Genomic DNA, 21,412 nt, shown 5'->3' with positions numbered 1-21,412 from the left:
AAGATTTTGAACACCAGGTGTCTATTAATTACTATGTGAAGAAACTGGCAACACATATGAGTTTAGGCCCTTGATGATCTTAACAAGTCTGTAGGAACAGGGACTAACACAATTCACTGCAATACAGATTAAACAGAATTTTACATATGCTACAGAGGAGAGACAAAGATAGTGGGGAAGAATCTAGCTAGGTGTATTGGGAAAGGTATCACAGAAGAGGAGATATTTGAGTTGGGACTTGAGAAAAGCATGGACACCTAGAACTTTGGAACTTTAAAAATTCAAGGACACCTGCCAGGCTCTGGGAGATCAGGAAAGGACTTTCAAAAAGAAGGAAATGTAGGTGCAGGCACATACAGATGACACAGTATGGCCTATGTGGAGACGTGTAAGTACACTGGTATGAACCGAGTGAGGACAGGGGATTAGGTGAGTAGGAAGACTAAGGATTAGGTGAGTAGGAGAGCTCTGTAGTAGACCAGCAAGATGAGAATGAAAGCCTGACAATTAAGATGAGGATAGCATGGACACAGTGATGCTACAGCAGAATCAAAAATATTTGAAGGCCAATAAATAAGGGCAAATGCAGAACATAAAAATTCCCAGGTGTCTTTTTGAGTGACAAAACAGGGTCGATATGTCATGCCATTTAGCCAGGATACAGAAGGACTGGGAAGAATGACAAGGTCTGAGTGCTGAAACTTAGCACAGCAGAGAGTAGAATATATGGGTTTTACCTGCTCAATGACATCTACTGAGACGACAATTTATTTGTTTATAAATAAGTCTTATTTATAAATAATTATTTTAATATTAACATTAAATATAATTGATTTAATAAAAATTATTTTATATATATGCATCATGATAGTCTATCATTCCTGATGTTGTTGAGAACTTGTAACAATTTAGAATGTCAACTGTGAATTAGAATCAACTATATATATAAAACTTTCTTGTTTATATATGTATACGCATTTAGGGATGAAAATATGATATATGGAATTTGCTTTAAAATAATACATAAGAAAAAAATAACAAATAAAATAATACATGAGGAGGTGCCTGGCTTGCTCGGTCAATACAGCATGACTCTTGATCTCAGGGTTGTTAAGTTTGAGCCCCATGTTGATGTAAAGATTACTTAAAAAAATAAAATCTTATTTATTTATTTATTTATTTATTTGTTTGTTGATTTAATGACTGCGTGAGTGAGAGAGGGAGGGAGGAAAGAGAGAATCTTAAGCAGGCTCCATACTCAGCACGGAGCCAAATGTGGGCTGGATCCCATGAGCCTGGCTGGGATCATGACCTGAGCCGAAATCAAGAGTCAGACACTTAACAGACTGAGGCACCCAGGCATGCCCCAAAATAAAATCTTAAAAAAAAAAAATGTATGAGGAACAGTAAGAGGAAACAATTTTGGCCATTTATTGGTAATTGTTAAAAGTGGATGACAGGTACATGGGAATTCATTTTACTCTTCTATGTCTGTATGTTTTAAATTATCTGAGAAAAAAGTTTTATCGTATCACACTTCTGCTAAATACCCTCCAAAAGCTTCCACTTCAGTTTTAATAAGAACAAAAACCAAAGTATAATAGCCTAAAAAACCCTACTTAATCTATCTTTCTTATTTCATTTCCTATTCATCTCTATATAGTTGTCTTCTTGTTATTCTATGAATGCTTTCATTTTAGAATCTATTTTTCTGTTCCAGCTAATACTTCCTATCAGGTTTTATTTTCCTCTATAGCACTTACAGTCTCCTAATACACTAAAATACTTACTTTGCCTGCTATTTCTTCTCACTACAAGGTAAGCTATATGAAAGCAGGAAAATTTTTTTGTTTTGCTCATGGTTGTACTTTAACTATCAGAAATAGTGCCTGGGACATAGCAGGTGCCCAATAAATATTTGTAAAACTGCATCAGTTATAGAAAAGGGGAACACATTTCTGATAGGAGAAAAACGGAGGTAAGGCAAGGTACAAAAACAGGTTTGAGGGCAGGAAGTTAAGGGGGTTCCTGCTTGTAACCTACATTTCCACTGTGCTGCAGGAGAAAGGTCTTCTATTAAGAGAAAAGGAGGAAGCTAAGTAGAACAGTGATAATTTAAAATAACTACTTTAGGAAATGCAAACTCAAGGAACATAGAAAAGGATGCCAACTGGTACCAAAGGATCAGCTGAGATCAGACACAATACAATGACACCAAAATACATGGGGGTATTTTTCTCCTGCTTAAGTCTTAAAGCTTTTAAGCATTTGGGGCAAGGCTTTCCAACAGAATTTTCTGTAATAATGGAAATGTTATATATTTGTATTGTCCCACATATGGCTATTTGAGTACTTGAAAAGTGGCTGGTCTAACAGACAAAATTTTAAGTTTACTTTTACTTAATTTAAATTCAAATAGTCACATGTGACTAGTGGCTATCAATAATGGGTAGTGCATTTTTAGGGTGTAAAAATGAAGAAAATAAATGGTAGAGGACTATTCTAGGATCAGAAATTAAAAGGCAGATGTGGCAGAAAGACAAAGGCATAAGGGAGTTAAAGTGTTGGTAAGAATGGCTAAAATAATATACCACAGAAGTATCTTGGCTGAAAAAAATGAAAAGAAAACTCGAAGGGGCGCCTGGGTGACTTAGTTAAGCGTTGGACTCTTGATTTCGGTTCAGGTCATGGTATCCCAAAGTCATGGGATCGAGTCATGTGTTGGAGCCTACCTGGGATTCTCTTTCTCCCTCTCTTTCTGCCCCTTCCCTGCTCGTGCTCTCTCTCTCAAAATAAATTAGATATTAAAAAAGAAAAGAAAAGAAAGTAAAACTGGGAAAATACAGGAAATTCTCCAAATATACAACCCACTGGTAAAGTTGTAAAGTCTGTGAATGAGATTTATTTTGTCTGCTTAGGGTTTTAAGAAGTTGCTACTTCTTCCCCCCCAATTTTTTAAATGTTTATTTATTTGTCAGAGAGGGAGAAAGAGTGCGAGCAGGGGAAAGGGCAGAGAGAGAGGGAGACAGAATCTGAAGCAGGCTCCAGGTTCTGAGCTGTCAGCACAGAGCCCGACGCGGGACTTGAACTCACAAACCACGAGATCATGACCTGAGCCAAAGTAGGCACTTATCCAACTCCGCCACAGAGGTGCCCCAAAAAGTTACTTCTTCTAATGAGTCTCTTGAAAGTACACATATCATGAACTGAGATTTACCCAACCAGACATATTTATTTTTGAACTTCTAGCATATTTATTCTCTTTATCCCCAATTCTATAGGGCATAATGTACTTCCATATACACTATCTCATAGACAATGGCAACACTATCATGAGGCAGGTATTACATATCTAATTTCATATATGAAAAATAAATTCTTAAGTGGCTACATGCTTTGCCCAACATTTCATAATTAGAAGCAGAGTTGGGATCTGAGTCCAAATTCGCCTGTTGTTCTACTACCAAATTCTGATACTTTAATAGATGTAAATGTTTTCTTCCACACCAAAGGGCCAAAATTCCCTAATAAGATACATTTTAGATATGTGTATATATGCAAACGACTACATTGTAATCTTAAAAACAAAATTTCAAAACTTTGGCAGCTTATTAATTGATGTATGCTGATTTTCCCTCTTTATTTTTAAATTTGATTCACTGTAAACTATTACTGGCACTAGGGGTGCCTGGGTGGCTCAGTCAGTTAAGCCTCTGACTTCAGCTCAGGGCATGATCTAACAGTTCATGAGTTCAAGTCCTGCATTGGGCTCTCAGCTATCAGCACAGAGCCCACTTGGAATCTTGTGTCCCTCTCCTTCTGCTCTTCTGTCTCTGTCTCTGTCTCTCTCTCTCTCTCAACAAATATATATATTGGCACTAAATCAGATACAGTAATGTCCATGGAGTTTAGGGGCAAAAGGCAGAGTTACCCAAGTTGTACCATGATCGACATCGAATTCATAAAAAATTTTGGTACAAATATGTATACTTATGCCTATGTGTAGAATAAGACAGAATGGGAAAGAGGAAGTGATCAAGACCAATAAAAACAAACCAGTAGTTCTGTCTGCTCCTTTACAACACTGGTAGTGAGCATCATTAATTAACTACACCCTTGGCCAGAGCAGAGTCTCATAATCCTTCATAACACAAACAACATGCTATTTAGATGATACCAACTAATGCCAAGTTTGCTCGACTGACATAATGTGTATGCAATAAACATCAAGAAAAATTCTCAACAATGAACTTTGTTAAGTATTGGAAGGAATCATTAACATGTGATAGAACTTAATTCCTTGAAAACAGAAGTGGATGTGGGAGAAACAAGATTAAAAAACTATCCTTCCCAGGTGCTCTAGGTATTGTGTTTTTAAAGTCTACATACTGGATAATGCCTTAAAGACCTATAAGTTTGAGGTCTATTACATACATGAGGAGGCTTTACCTATTCAGATTTTTTATTCACCCCTGTTATACAGAATTTTTCTATTTCCAGACATGGCTATTCCATGAATGGCAGTGGGGAGAGGAGTTATTAATTGGTAATAATATCATGTTATTCCCTTATAGGGTACCTGACACACAGGCAAAGAACATCTAGGAAAACATTGGATTTTTAAGATCTGTCACTATAGGTATCCCTATTTAAGTGCAAATCTGATGGAAAAACAGGACCCATTTATGATTAATAACCTCTATCAAATGACTAGGTATAAAGATCTCAAGAGAATGTGAGTGATACAAGAATTTGATCTAGAATGAAACTGGGTTGGTAGGGGAACCACTGATAGCCATGAGAAAACATCACACTCTTGAGACTCAAGAAGCAGAACTATGGTAACATTCAGAAAGGAATGACAGAGGGTGCCTGGGTGGCTCAGTTGGTTAAGCGTCCGACTTCAGCTCAGGTCATGATCTCACGGCTCGTGAGTTTAGCCCCGCGTCGGGCTCTGTGCTGACAGCTCAGAGCCCAGGGCCCGCTTCAGATTGTTTCCTTCTCTCTACCCCGCCCCTGCTCATGCTCTGTCTTTCAAAAATAAATAAACATTAAAAAAAAATGGATACTTTAAAAAAAAAAAAAAAGGACTGACAGATACTTTCTTCTCACATTTTAGGGTGTTGGCAGTGGCTGGTCGGCCACTGTCTGCAGACCACTTCTAAGCTGATTTGACAAGACTGTTTTGAAGGTTTCTAACCTTTCCAGTTTTCTTAATCTACACCCTAATAGTTTGAAATAAAGAGGAAAGGATGTGTGAGGAAGTTTTTCTTCTATTAGCATAACAGAGATGCTAAAGACACTTAACTGTACCAAAGCCAAAGATGCCTACCATCCTACAATTCATTACAAAGCAAAGAATCAAGTATCAGCAATACCTGTGACAGTTAATATTGTGTGTTACTTTGGCTAGGCTATGATGCCACAGTCTACATGTTGCTGTGAAGGTATTTTTCAAATGTGATCAACGTTTCAATCGGTAGAATTTGAGTTAAGCATATTACCCTCCATAATATGTGTCGGCCCAATCCAATCAGTTGAAAGCCTTATAAGAAAGCAAGAAGGAGGTTTTTTAAAGAGGAAAGAATTCTGCCTCCATACTGCCTTTAGATTCAAAATCAATCTTGCCAGAATTTCCAGACTGCTGGCCTGCCCTGTGGATTTCAGACTTGCCAGCCCCCACAATTACACGAATCAATTCCTTAGAACTCCTCCCTCTACTTCCTTTCTCTCTACACGTTTGGGGTGTGTGCACGTACGTACACACACACACACACACACACACACACACACACACACTCTCTATTGGTTTTGTTTTGCTAGAGAATCCTAATACAGTACTCTATTGAGAAATAATACTATTAGCTTTACATATCTCTTTCCCATCTTCTAAACCCTTGCCTTCTGAAAAAAATAAATAAAATAAAAGCAAGAAAAAGAAACAGGCAAAACTCTGGTATTACTGCATCAGTTGATTCCACAGCACAGACGCTATGAATGTGCCTCAATTTTAGAACCTTCAGCATGTAGCTATAATTATGTCTCTCCCCCGACTTGAAAGAGAACAAAGTATTTTATCTGTCTTAAATTCCTAGTACTAGCCAAGTGACTGGCAAACAGCAATAAATGAATGACTATATCTTAAGACTGATTAGGTGTGTCAGAAAATTTCACCAGTTCAGCAGAATAATATACTTTAATTATAATTTATCTTTAGGGTTAAACAATCACTTGGACAAATTAAGTAGTTGTAGAAAAGTGAAAAAAAGTGGTACCTCAAGTTATCAACAGTGTAAGGACAGACATATAGACTAAGGAAATAGAACAGAGAGGCCAGAAATAAAATTTTAGAATCAATGGTCAACTGGTTTTCAACAAGGGTGCGAAGACCGTCCAACGGGAAAAAGACCATTCTTTTCAGTAAATGGTTCTGGGAAACTTAGATATCCACATGCAAAAGAACTAAGTTGGACCTTTACCTTATGTCCTATAAAAAAATTAATTAAGAAGGAGTCAAAGACCTAAATGTAACAACTAAAACCTCAAAATTCTTAGGAGAAATTTGTTATGATGTTGGAGTTGGTAAACATTTCTTGTATAGAATAGTAAAAGTACAGGCAACAGGAAAAAAATAGGCAAGTTGGGCTTCATCAAAATTAAAAACTTTGTACATCAAAAAACACTTTTGAGAGAGAAAAGACAACACAAGAATGGGAGAAAACGTATGCAAACAATCCATATCTGATAAGGGACTGATAAAACTCCTGGCCTCAACAACAAACCAACAACTCAATTCAAAAAACAGGCAAAGAACTTCATACCCACAAGGATAGCTATTAAGAGGGCCACCTGGGTGGTTCAGTCTTTAAGCATCTGACTCCAGCTGAGGTCATGACCTCCCAGTTCAGGAGTTCGAGTCCCACATCAGGGTACTGTTAGTGCAGCGCCTGCTTGGGATTCTCTGTTTCCATCTCTCTCTCAAAATAAATAAATATACTTTAAAAAATTAAAAAAATAAAAAGTAATCTCTACACCAAAGATGGGGCTCGAAATCACAACCCCAAGATCAAGAGTCACATGCTGTAATCACTGAGCCAGGCAGGTGCCCCAAGGACTCCATTACTTTCCAATTTTAATCTTGAGTAAATCTAGGACTTCAGGACACCTGTACGCACAAGAGAGAAAACTGAGCAGCTGAGAAAATAGGGAGAGTGCAAAATATCTTGAATAGCTGTTTGGGTTCTCTATCTATGGAAGGAGTGAATCTGAAAATGATGCACAGATCTGGAGTACAGCTAGACGCCAGTGTTTGAAAAGTCTAGGGAAATTGTGCACACAATAAAATTAAGAAAAAATTTAATCTTATTATTTAGGAAGGATGTCAACTCTAAGAAAAATAACAAAGTGACAAACAATGATGCTAGCTACTGTGTGAACCGCGATGCCAAGTCACAACTTCCTTAAACCTCACTTTCTTTGCCTATAAAAATTGCTATCATATATTCTCTCCCTTCCTCATAATCCTTCCACCTTCCCCTTTCGGACTTTCATTCTCCTACACTCTATCTCTACTTTTACAAAGAAACACAAATATTAGTTCTAAAAGGTCTTGGGGGTGGGGGGCAGGTGGGCAAATTGACAATGACACACACAAGTCACATGGAAACTACTATTATGAGAAGCAAAACCTATGAGTAAGCAGAAGAAACCTGTCTGCAGAAAGGACACTGAGGAAGAGGGGAAGAAGGAATATGTGACTTGAGTTCCTGACTTTCTAGTTCCTAATTCCATTCCAAATAAGGTTCAGCTGTACTTTCCTGCTACAGATATCCATGACACTGCCTGTTGTATCTTTTTAACACCCCCACCCCCTTTTTATTTAAGCTAGTTTAAGTGGGATTCTACTTTGCCACCTATGCATTTGTAAGTTAGGCTTCTCATAGACTTGTTACGAATTAAATAAATTAATATATGTACCCTGAAAACATTACACACAATTAAGATAATACAATGTTTTCCTCATAAAGATAACATAAGGACTTACAAAAATAATGCACATGGAAACATTTTGCAAATTTTTGAACTTTACAAATGTAAAATATTAACACACTAAAATAAAATTTTGAGATTTTAAAATAATATGGCTATGCCTTAGTAAGAATTTGCAACTGGGTAAAAGGAATAAATAATATCAACCTATTTTGACTGGCAGAAAGAAACTAGAAAATCTTTCTCAATGGTAACTAGTGACGGCTTAGGATCCTTTGAATCTGGTGTCTAGAAGCATAATTTTACATACTTTAAATTCATAACAGCAGTCACAAAAAAATTACAAAGAGACTGGCAGATTTTTCAGCATATGATCATAGCAGATTTGGGACCAAGAGAGAACTATTGCAGACTGTGACTTATAAATGTTTTTAATCTGAATATTGCAGAACAGCTCATACTTGCGCCAAATTTCAGTCAAAATAACATGTTCCTGGACTCCATGGATACATTTTCAACACACCAAGTTTTGCAACCAATTTTCACAAATGAAGAACTCCCTTTTTAATGGCAGCAGAAATGCATTTAGATAAATCAACATACCTGATTTGTGGGACTTTAAGAAGCATATTTTATAATTACTTTTGAAATTATGGTGATATAAAAATCAGGTAGGTGGGACATAAAAGTACTTTTAAACAGAATGTAGTGAAAAACTACTGAATATTAAAACATTATGTACCAACTTTAAATTTTAAAAAAGCCTACTTAAATGAGGAAGTTCAGTGGACTGTTTTAGCTACTGGTTCCCCTTTTCTTGTAGTCCATCCTACTTTCTAGGCTTCAGCTTGGCTCCACTATTGCAAGCTGTCACTTTTGCCTAGAAATGGAATAAAGCCAAGTACTACACAATAGCAGCTTCCTGCTTTGGCCTGTCTTCTAGACCACCCCCAGGCCAATGCCTGCCCACAGATGCTGATCCTACCACGCCAAAAATCCACCAACAGTCAGTTCACAGCTAGGGCTATGATCCTGTATTTTTTTTTTTTTTTTTTTTTTACACTCTTGGCAGAATATATATTCCACAATCTCACAGTTCTCGTTTTCACTGACTTTATGGCAACAAAGCACCTCTAAATTTCAATCAAATGTTAATATGAATGCAAAGGGAGTGAAAAGGGAGATGCATAAAAAAACTCAGGGACTAATTGAGAATGTGCTCAACTTCTTTCTGTCAAAATATAAATCAGAAACAGATATAGAAAAATATAGGCTAAAGGTTCTCTCAATAAGTACCATTAATACACACAATTCTGTTATTCTAATCCTGTATAATTTTGATTTGCATCTGGCACTGTCTGACTCATTAGTTTTCTCTTTTGAGATAAACCTGGAGTTAAGTCGAATGTCTCCTACCCCTGAAACTAAAATAATTAGTCAGCGATAAACTTGTTTAGGTTAATGTTGGTCAGAAATGGTTGTTTTTTTCACCTTGAGCAAGTTCACAGAACTGTCAGTGTTGAGAAGGAACTTCAAAGGTCATATAGTCTAACAACTTATTCAATGCTTAGAGGGCTTCCAAAACATAGTACTGTGTCCACATGGCTTCTCACCAGAGCCAAATAAAGAAAAACAATTCTGTAACTTCCTGAATAACACTTATGCTTTTTGAGATAAAAATAACTATCAGCAGCAAATGGAGCTTAAGACTTTCCCTGTGGGAAAAAAAAAAAAGGTAAGAGAGTTTTTTGGAGGGGTAGTATCACACAAGGGTTCTATATCTTTTCTAAAACCATTTTCTTAAAATAATACTTTTAAGTCACCATAGAATCTTATCTAAATGGTGTGGGGGGGCATAGAGAAGAAACACTACTACAAAGATATGTTGTTACAAGCTGACCATGGCTTGTACAGACAGCTAACAAGTTTATCTACAATCAGATGTAGAAAGAAACGGTAAGAGATCCAGAGACAACAAATAAGACAGATTGTTAAAAGAGGTGCAGATGGTGGAAGACAAATATCCAATGGTTATGTATCATAAGAGAAAGGAGTTTCAAATATCTAGATACCATCTATAAAGAGAAATAAAGAACATGTCTAAATAGGTACCTTCTCCTGAGCAATTTGTATGTAGTAATAACTCCTAAATATGTCATTTCATTTAATCTTTCTAACAACTCTGAGGTAGAGAACAGCTTTATCTTATACATGAAGAAACCATTTATTTACAATGCTTTAGACTTTCCCAATGTCACATAGCTAGCAAATGGCGAAGCTAGGATTTGAAACCATGTCTGCATGAACTGACTTCAAAACTCTTTCTTAACCATTATGCTATACTGACTGTCTAGGACAAAAGACTCTAAATGAAGACCCAATCAATTAGCTGCTTCTGATGTGTATAATAACCAGATGCCACTGTTAATGTAGAAAATTTTGTTACTCTCTTGCTTCAAAGCTTCCAATGATTCATTTGGCCTACAAGATAAAATTCACTAATAACTGTACTTAACAACCCTTTTCCTCTTTTATCTGACCCCACAATACTTATTAATGTAGTGTGAGGTCTACTATTCAAAGTCAAATGCTCTTCTCCAGCTGGGCTGATCCTCTACTGTCTTCTGCATCTACCTCCTTTCCTTACTGATGGATCATGCTATCCATCCTGCCAAATGTCTGGCCTTACTGTTCTTATTTTTCACTTCCATCTCCCTTCAAATGAATCCCACTCAAATTCTACTTCCTTCATGAGACTTTAACTATTTCAAGCTCTACTGATTTCTCTTTTCTTCGTTTTCCTAGTCTTTACTATGTATTTTTGGCTCCTTAAATCGAGTCTATTTTTAATATAAGTTCTTGCTGTGAATTATAAACACCTTGAAAAAAAGTACTAGGACTTAGTATATCAATTTTTTAAACCATTAAGCACCTAGCAGGATGCTGTGCACAGGGAAACCACAGAATTTAAATAACTGTTAAATGAATGAAGTCAGCTGGGATGTTTCCAAGATCAGACATCAAAAAATTTTAAGGGTAAGTCAAAGGGAAGTAGAGTCTAAGCATAAAATTTCCATTTAAAGACTCCTTTCTGGGGAAGTATCAAGTGAGTCAATAGTCAGTGGAACACAAAGAGTTTTAGCCTCTCTCTCTGCTCTGGGCTGGTTTCTCCCTCTCTCAACTACACTGTAGATGCTCTCATTCTTGGGGGCTGGGTGCGTATGTGTGTGTTCCACTCCCATATTCTAAAAGGCATGCTTTCCAGTGTTTCTTATAAATTTCTATAAAACATATCTCTTAATAGAAAGTTCAGTTATCATGAAAAAACCTAATTTCTTTCTTTAAAACAGTAACAACGACAACAACAGTTTGTTGGGCAGTATCTGGAAGTCCATTTATTCTTTTTCTTTTAGTTCATTAGATTAATGGGAAGCAGTAATTTGATACCAGGAAGAGAACAAATCAGAGAGGAATTCTGGGAAAGAAACATTTATATAACTATACTAATAAATCCTGTACCCGGCAAAAATACCATTTCCTCTATAGGGATGTTAGTCTTAAAATGATAGACCTACACTATAAATTGAAGTGAGGGTAAAGAAAAGTTTAAAAAATATTTTTTTTCTCTACCCACCAAAGTAATACTAACATGAAGTTCTGTTTACTTCCTTCTGTAAACTATCAGTACCACCACAGTACCCTGGGGAATAAATCTGTTCATGAAATGAATTACTACCAACAAGATTTTCAAAATTTTGTCAGTAGCTCATTTATGTCAAGTGTTTAATTCAACAAAATATAACATCTGGCTAGTAACAACTAAACCAGCAGTTATTGTTCACCTTAGCTGACTGAGGACTAAATTTTACCTCACTAATATTATCTCATCTTGGTTGTAAAGCAGTTCCAAAGTCCATAGGACAATAACAAAAGTTTATAAGGAAAAAATACAGGTCTCTGCTACATTCCACTCCCAAACTACTGGTAATTTATCCTAGGCAATCATTTGAGCTATTTTTAGTAAACCAGATGTGTTGGGCAACAGCTACCTTAGGGATATTCTGAAACCAGAGCCAATAAATTTGTATCGTCAATGATGTAAAACTTATGGGTCAAAATGGACTCAAACAGGGATAACAACCTCTTCACTGAGCAATACAGAAATGACAGATACACAGATGTGACACAGTCCAGACACATTCATTAACTAAATATTTTAAGACTCTTCTCTGTTCAAGTCTTTAAGCAATTTTTAGCCCAGGTACTAAGAAAATACTGAGGTTTGCTCCACCTGTTCCCTTTTTCTTCAACCAGCAATTCACAGCACAGTAGTACTTTATCTAATATTTAGTAAAGCAATTCAATGTGTACATTCTATGATGACAGAAACTGCAGCATTAATAGTCCTATCCCTAAACTTTTATCACTTTATTATGACCCAGAATTTCAAAAAGGATCTTTCCTTCAGGTCTGTGATGAATCTACCTTATAGTAGGAAAAATACCTCATTACTACAATGAATTTTAATACACAAGAAGACAAACATAGGGTATAAAGTTGAACAAGCACATTCTGCTTCAAATCTCTAATGGTTTTAAAGCAGTGCCCTTGGTATTATCCCTTTATTACATTTAAAAACAAAGAGAATCGTGATCCCTAGAAAATACTAGACTAACAAGCCAGACCAACCCAGATTTGTTGAGATGAGTCATGTACAATTTTCAGGTAAGAAATAATCTCTTCTATATCCTCTATGAAGCAACCAACCTGAAAACTGCAGGTGTGTGCATGGCCAGAAGCCAAAATTCTGAACAAGATGATTTCAAAATCATGCTAAGAGTTCAATGTTCATATTTCATTATCAAACTTTTTTACATGAACTTGATAAAAAACTTCAAATTTTAATGTTTTTTAAAATTTTCTGTAATCACCCTCCAAAGAAAAGCAACCATACCACACAAAAATAATAGCAATTAACAAAACAAAAACAAAACCCCAAACTATGAAAGGCATCTTTCAGAATCAATAATTTGATTTTTTCCTCCTTCTTCCCAGCCAGTTGAAAGACAGAGTAGAATGTGCAGAGTTCCCTCCTACTTCCTCTCTTTTCCCTTCCCCCTCTACTTCAAAGAAAGTTAACTGCAGCCAGGCATGATCAGGAAATCTGAAAGGAGGAAGCAGAAACTCATTTGTGTGCATAAGGAAGGAAAAAAAACGGAATTAACAATACCATGCTGCTACAGTGACCTAATTAATATGCATAGATTATATTATTTAGAAGATATTGGTTTGGTTTTTCTCCTCATTCAAGTTTCTTTCCAAAAGAGTGAAAACTACGATTGTACCCCAATTCCCCAACTACATGCCACCTAAAAAAGTGACCAGATCAACTTTAATACGTGGCATGTGATACTCAATGCACTGAAATCAGAGGTTAAGTGTAGGATTCAAACCAGTGACCTAAAAGTGAAATGATCTATATTCATCTTGGTTTCCTAACCACTACCTTAAACAATGTTACTTTCCTGATATATCAAAAAATAGGGCTGTACAACTATATAAAGGAAATTAAAGGGAGCATACTACTACAGAATAAAATGCTGAGAATGCAAGGAGAAAGATGGTAGGTGGGAATTCCCACTATAAAAACATTTGTGAGAATTTTTAGAACAAAAGTTATGTGTACTCATCACTCCATACACAAAGGCCATTTCTAAGGAAGGTTTTCCTCCATCACACTTAAGAAGTCTATAAAGGGTAATTAACATCTAGATTCAGAAGAAATTGCCTCATGCAATTTAAAGAAATGAGAAAAAAATAAGGAGAACATTTAAAAAACGTGTTCAATTTTCCCCCAAACTCCCTTTGACTTATATAAGGTTACCCTAAAGTTAAGATATGTCAAGACACTATTTACAAAATCTATGCCAGTAACAGCTGCCATGTTTAAGATGCCAAGGAATTTAATGTACTGTTTGGACAAGTGGTTAGAGAAAAGCATTCTGGGATAAAGCCACTCTAATTACATGAACTCTAAAATTGTTTCCTTTATTGTGAATGTAGCTAGCTATATTTCACAAACTCATCTAAATAAATAAATTTGAAAAACTAGACTGAGCCATCTTAGGTATGTGGAGTACATTTTCATTCAAAATGTTACAATAGGTGTCTATCATTTACATATTAGAGAAAATATCCTTACATTTTTTTAACCAGATTAATAAGACACTAAATCTATTAAAATACACATAAAATAGCTCTATTATAGATCAGCTATTACTTTTAAAACTCCTAAGAAATTCTAAAATTAAGGTATGCTGGATCCCTGAATCAAGTGCTGTTAGTATAATTCCTTCTGATTTTTTAAAACTGAGAACTCAGATTTGTGAAAGACAAATGGTTAAAAAGGTCAAGAGAAATCACTTCACCTTTAGAAGACACAGTATTCTTCTAGGTTAGAGATCAACTGGCCTATACTAGCAGAGCAATACAAACAGCTTACTAACAAAGACAATCATACAGTTCACCAAATTAAATAAGACTTTAGCTCTTGTGGTTTGTTTTTTAAATAAAATTATGTAATTAATCAGAATCTAAAAGCTTAACATGTAAAAAACAAAAAGTCACCCCAAAACCCCTATAAAATGTTAGCACATTCTTTCAATGATTATAATTTTAATAAACATGTTGTGGAGTTTTAGGCCACCTGGCAAAAGAGTTTATTTTTAAAAGTAATTTCTACATAATGATTTCACTTCTCTAAATCAAATCCAAGCTGAAACTTCCAAAGTGCTGCTAATCAGCAACCACAAAATTAAAACATTAAGGGCTGGGAGGTTCCTTTGATTTTACTAGACTCATCCAGTCTAATTCCCACTAAAAGACTGTTAGAAATGAAATTATAATAAGGCCTAGAGTTAAGCTAAATGGCATTCACAATTATAAACAAAACAAAATAAAACCCAAGGGAAAAGCTCAACACCTCCAATATTATACCGGAACTTGCTATGAATTTTTAGCTATAAATACTGTAAACAAAGAACAAAAAAGCTAACAGTACAAAAACTAGGTCATTTAATGAAATAAGAAAAATAATGTGAAAGGACAAATATCTTTGTAGACTTCAAAATAACATTTAACTCAGGAACTATCATCCCATTCTGGTAGATCTAACAGAAGATGCACATAACTACTCTAATTCCCTAAGTATTATAACTCCACACACAACAAATCACTGCTCATTAATTCAGCTCTTGTTCTTTCCATGGAAACGATGCCTCTATATTTTATTTTCGGAAAACAGTAACTATTCTGAAATGAAATAGGAGTACTGACTTTCAGCTCCATTAAAAAAAAAAAAAACGTCAAGCTAGTTCACTCATCCTTTCTTTCAATGCAATTATATTATTTTAATCACTTAAGTAAAAAATGCATGAAAGAGATTTAATTCAATCTGAAATCCAAATATATAAAGAAAACAAACTGCTGTTCATTTTTACTTATACCTTAAGAAACTAACCGACAACTTCACTAGAAATTTTAAAACTCACTTAGTCTATTTTTGATAGGAGTTTCTTCACATGATTTCTATCTTAAGGTCTACTAGAAAATATTTTTCCAATTAAATGTATTTGTATTCAGACTATAACTGGGAACTAAAATTTAGAAAATGAACAATTCAATTAATGACAGTCTAATGGAAACTTCTCAGTTAAAAAGAAAAAGAACTACTATTACTATATGCATAAACATTAATCTCATTTAATTACATTAATTGACCCAATTCTTAATCTTTAGAGCTTGGAAAAAAGGTAATTTATACTAATATCTAACCAGTTATTTTCTAACAATGAACATTATTTATAATGGTAGGGACTTAATTTTGCTCACTTGTGTATTCCCAGTGACAGAATGCTGCCTGGCTCATAGTTAAGTTCTCGGTATATAAATCTGTTGACTGGATAAATTAACCATTTATCCTATAATTAAAATTTATTGAAAGCACTGGGTTTCTTGCACACTACATGTTAGTTCAAACTGACTATTTAAAAGAATATCTACATTACCAGTGAAGTTTAAAGATTAGCTAACTTTTAAAAGCAACCTAAAATTTCTTACCTGGTAGGGTTGAAAGGCACTATCTTCAGTTAAAAAATCCAGTTGTTTATCTACAAGGAATTCTACCGCAGTGATTGAACTGGGTATACTTTTTTCAACCAGGGGTTTGAAAGTCTGGTAAAAGAAAAAAAATTTATAATGGTTATTTTCTGGGTTTTATATTCAAATACGAAGGGTATATATGAATACAATGTATAAATGTCATTATTACAATGGTTTTAGGATACCAATTAACATTAGTTTTTATATTATAATCTAAATGCTTTTATCCATACAATATTTTGTATTTGAAAGGAATGAAGTAGATGTAGAGGTTGTTTATTTTAAAAATCAAATATACATGGTGTATAAAAATTTCTAAGATAAAAAAAGAAATTGCTTCTCAAATAATAAACTTGGTAGAAGAGCATTCTACTCCAACTCTCTTTTTAAAAAGTATTAAGTATTAATCTTTATAAAAACAGAGCAGGTACAGTTTATAGTTATTTTTTTCCTAGCTCATTCACATCAAGGATTTTAAATGATCAGGATGCATCTGGTCTTTTAACTCCACCCCGTGTACTACCCACCCCCGCCCCTGCCCCAGCCCCAAGCACAAATAAAAATCCAGCTGCTTCAGTGAGAGCAGCGTGGGGGAAGGGAAGCAGGAAAAGAGGGAGGTAAGAAGTATTACACAAAATCCACCTCTCAGTCCAGACTCTAGTACTTTAAAAATCAAACGAAGGCACAAACAAACCAAAAATAGAGGATCCATGGTGATTTGATTATTTTAAAGAACACTGGCTCATCTTTTACATAAAGGAGTTTTTAACCTATATCTTGGGGTAGGGTGGGAGTGAGGGAGGCGGAAGAGGAAGGAAGGAAACAAACGCACTTTGTATGCATTTTTTTAATTACTGTCACACTTTCGAAGCAGAAGCAGCTTGAATAAAAACCCAAGTGTCATATCCTCGGTACTTTTGTAAAAACTTAACATATAATGGCTTTACTATTATAAAAGAATCAAAGTTTGGAAAATGGAATTAACCAACTTAGTTTATAAATTACCTATAGAACATGGAGAAATCTTTCTTGTTAGAAGCCAACTTTGGTTTGGATGCAAACCAAAGCTTTTGGCCACAGACAGTAAAAATGCCCAGGAGATTCAAAGCCATTGTGTTTCCCCTTCTCTTATTAGGTCTTAAAGAAATCTAACATCCTGCTAATCACAACTAATATGCACTCTGGGGAAAAAGTTTTCAAGATCTTTAGTTCAGAGTGGCTCTTAAGGAGTTAATTTCTGTATTTAAGAAATTCCTTTTAAAGCTTTCGATTTGATTCATTGAGGAGTCTGTAACTGTTAAACACATGGGGGAAAAATAAGCGTTTTAAAGAAAACTTAATTTCTACACGATACCATGAACTTAGAAATAATATCTTCCTTCCAAAATTAAAATAACATGAAAAAAATCCTCTTACATTCCCACTTATTTTCAGTATTTATAATTAGAAAATCGAACCACAGTAATAAGTTCTTTCCTCCCCAGTCAGTCCTAAGGCTAACCTTTTAAGTACTACATATGTATCAGGAGTATTCTTATCTGGGTGAGAAATTACATTTCAAAACAGACATTCTCCCATTATTTAGCTATCTCCTGCTACTGTGGCCATCTAGCAAGTTTCCATTTACCAAGACTAAATTCCTAAGATTATTTCATAAAATCCTATTATTTTACCTAACAAGTGACTGAAGTTTTGTAAGCAATTCAAGAGCATTTATCTTATTTAGACTTTAAAATGCCTACCACTATGTGATTGACATGAAATACGTAATATTTTTCATATTATATCTCGGTTTAGTTTTTAGTAAACTAGAAAACACTGGCACCTTTTCAAGACTTGATTTAATCCTTGAACTTTATTCAAATGCTCTATTTCTTTTCAAACAGTACCATGTCAGGTCAACTCGGGAAGGTTAACAAAAAGGTCCACAAAAGCTATTATCTAAGTGGCTAAAGGTACAATTCAATTAAGTAGGATTTGAAAAAGAAGTAAACTCCTGTCTGAGTGCCTCTTTCTTACGCAAATAATACAGGTGGTTTGCATTTCCTATGAGACCTAGTCATTTTATAATATGAAAAACATTCTTGTGAAGAAAATCTCTCAGAACTCAGCTATTTAAGGTAGGTCAGAGTGCTAAGGGTAAATTTTAACAGGCCAACTAATCATGATTTAAATTACTAAGTTTAGTTTCTAGGCTAAAATAAAAAAAATTCTCTTAAGGTAACTAATTGAAAGCCATTGGGAGAATTTAGCTACCAGAAATGTTAAAAAAAATTAGTTTATAAAGGTCTATTTTGATAATACTCATGTACAAATGGAGGTCAAGTGTATACATGCTTCTTAAAATAGTATTAAATAGGGCCACAACTTGCAAATTTTAAAATGTACTAATTATATTTAAGCTACAAATATGTTCCAAGCAAGTGCTGATAAACACTTTTACAGTACTTTGAAAGAAATGTTCCAATATGTATTAAATAAACAACCCTGAAAATGTGTGATTTTTACTACTTTATGGAAAAATTAAAGACAAACGACATATGTAATTAAGTAGTTAAAAAACACTGATTTTTTTTGAAGTGGAAATCAACGATGTAACCATTATTAGTATTTGTATCCAAGTCAAACACATTTCAAAGACCTATTAGTTTAAAAAATAAAAAAATATTTAAATAAAGTGAATGGATCCTACAGCTTTTAAGATGATTCTGTAGTAAATATTTCATGGGTCTAGGTGTACTGGAATGTAAAGAAACTAGAACTCATACATAACTAATTCAAGACTCTAAAGATATATCATTCTATGAGGAACTTCCACAGCCCAAGGGGAAGCAATGAGCTACCATCTGATGAAAGTCACAGAATATGGCCCTAATCACAAAAAGACTATTATTCGAATGCTGAAAAAAGCCTTTGAAAATTTAAATAAAAATTACTAATTTAAAATTGAATAATCATAATTGGAAAAAAAACTTTTGTAATTTTATTAATGGATTAAGAGTTCCTTTAAGGTCTCTTTGTCTGTGTTAACGATACTTTAAAAATAGTCTAAAGCTAAAATAAATACTTAGTTGAGAGCCTGCATTTCTAGTAGGGCCTACACCACGCTATAGGAAGAATGCTTAGAACAACTGTATCCTGTTTGGGGCTCCATGCTGCACCACATTCCATTCACATGAGGAAGAGGAGAACAGATGAGCCCTCCTCAAAAAAACATTTTTAAAATAAATCAGCTACAGCTCTCAAACATAACTCAGCTGCTCAAACAAACCACGTTAAAGCTCACATTTAACGTTTAACTAGAAATTCATGGAGTTTATGTCTGCAGTCTGAGTTTCTAACAATCTCCAGTTAACATTTAACAATTCCTTTTCCAAGTTAAAAAAAAATCATGCTCATTAACTACAAAAATCTGATATAAGCTTTACTAAGGGAAAATAAGGAAGCAGAAAACTAACCAACATTTTAGAAGTCAAGGTTTAGTCTATACACACACACACACAAAGACTGGAGTGACTTGAAAGAACAAAGTCCAAATTCCCACCCAAGCAGGTCTATTGAAAAACACGATACTGTTAGAAAACAAGTTGGGGGTGGGGACTGGAATACACCACACAAAAAACCCTCACAAAACAAACACCCTCACTTCCCTTAAAACACTATATTCTAAAAATGCTAATCTGAAACATTTCTGCTCTAATACTTTAAACAAACTCTAGTTTTTAATCTTTTTACAGTGTTATGAAATTACTACACACACAATAATTCCTTCTAAACAAACGAGATAGTTAAAATTTCTTAAAACTAAAAACACTAAGGCTCGATCAATAAAAGGCAGTGACCTTAATTCCTAAGGCTGAGAAGTAAAACCAAATGTAAATTAAGACAAAAGAAAAAAGGAAGCAGAAAAATACAAACCGTACTTTGTTCTTTAAAATTTTTAAGTATCTTTAAATCTCAGAAATCCACGACACCGCTCTAAAGGTCAAGAAGTAGCTGACATTTCCATTTCACTCTTGAGCAGGATTTTTTATCTAGCCTAAATACTTCTTTAGTCTTCAAAAATCACAGGCAAATGGCTCTCAAACCAAGCATTTCTGAGCTCACTTGCAGCGTCGTCATTGTATAGGAAGAAAAGCCAAGACCACAGAACGAAGCAGAGCTGTAACCTAACAAGCCTCCGACGAGCAAATGACGATTTTCTGTCTGCTCTGGCTCAGCCCTGGCAGCGATGAGGATTACAACTCGCTCTTTGTCATCAGCACTGTGGTGTTAACGACTAAGAAATCCTGCAGCTGAAGCACTACTGCATCCTCCGATCTGGGTCAGGATAATTTCTCCCGAGGTCGCTTACATAACCAGTGAGATACTCCAAATAGAGAGAACAGCCATCCATCAGCTAGAGAAAGCCTTTCCCACTGTACTCTGTCTGCGTGGAAACACACTGCAGTAGCTTCCAACAGTGCAGACACCCAAATGAGAAAGACTACTTGGCTTAGGGCACACTGAGAGAAGGGAAGGGGCGGTGCTCTGTAAACTGTAACTAATCCCCCGTCACAGGTGCTGATGGAGTCACTTCCAGCACGAGTCACATTACTGGTGATTACTCATTTGGCTGCGGCCATAGAGACTGGCTCATAATTTTAACAACAGACAAAGACAGACTAGTGGTGAGACGGAGACCTCAAGTTTACTGTCTCTTTCAGTAAAGCAAATGCAAATACAAAGTTTTTGCTTTCCAGATTTACCAAGGTGAGAAAGTGCAGAAAACAAATAATATGTAAACATCTCTCAAGTTGGCAAAAATGAAGCATAACATTAAACCACTGAAAATACTTTGTTTTAGAGTACCTATTTTTAGTTTAATCATTTGTCCTTAAATATATAGTGCCATAAAAAATTCTCAGGAAAAAGAGTTATAAACATTTTTGGATTAACAGTCTAAATGAAATCAAATGACAACAACACTTGAAAGGAAAACTGGTAATATTTATTTTAGCAGATTTAAAAAGATACTCCTGTAACATTTTTTTTCTTTAGGAAAACAATTAATCTAGACAATTCACAGTTATAAAAATCTGTAAGTTGAAAGCATAAAATATATTTTTCTGATGTGTTACGTAACATATGCTCTTAACTTCTTTCTAATCTCGAATTATATTGTCCAATATGGTGGCCAGTAGATACACATGGCTACTCAGCACCAGAAATGAGGTAAGCCTAGATTCAGAAGTGTGCTGTAGGTATAATATACACACTGAAT

At 34.9% G+C, this 21,412-nt stretch overlaps 1 protein-coding gene across 5 annotated transcripts in view; it reads right to left on the bottom strand.

The window, feature by feature from the left end:
* JMJD1C (jumonji domain containing 1C) overlaps window positions 1-21,412 on the bottom strand; it is a 260,706-nt gene that overhangs the window by 68,560 nt on the left and 170,734 nt on the right. For all 5 annotated transcript variants that reach the window (XM_078434306.2, XM_078434303.2, XM_078434302.2 and 2 more), the window contains exon 3: window positions 16,108-16,221. In XM_078434306.2, the coding sequence (XP_078290432.2) occupies window positions 16,108-16,221 (114 nt within the window). The remainder of the gene's footprint in view (window positions 1-16,107; window positions 16,222-21,412) is intronic.

Source organism: Panthera onca, chromosome D2 (genome assembly GCF_046562875.1).
Source record: "Panthera onca isolate mPanOnc1 chromosome D2, mPanOnc1 haplotype 2, whole genome shotgun sequence".
NCBI classification, from domain to species: Eukaryota; Metazoa; Chordata; class Mammalia; order Carnivora; family Felidae; genus Panthera; species Panthera onca.
This window is presented reverse-complemented; position numbering and strand designations above follow the sequence as displayed.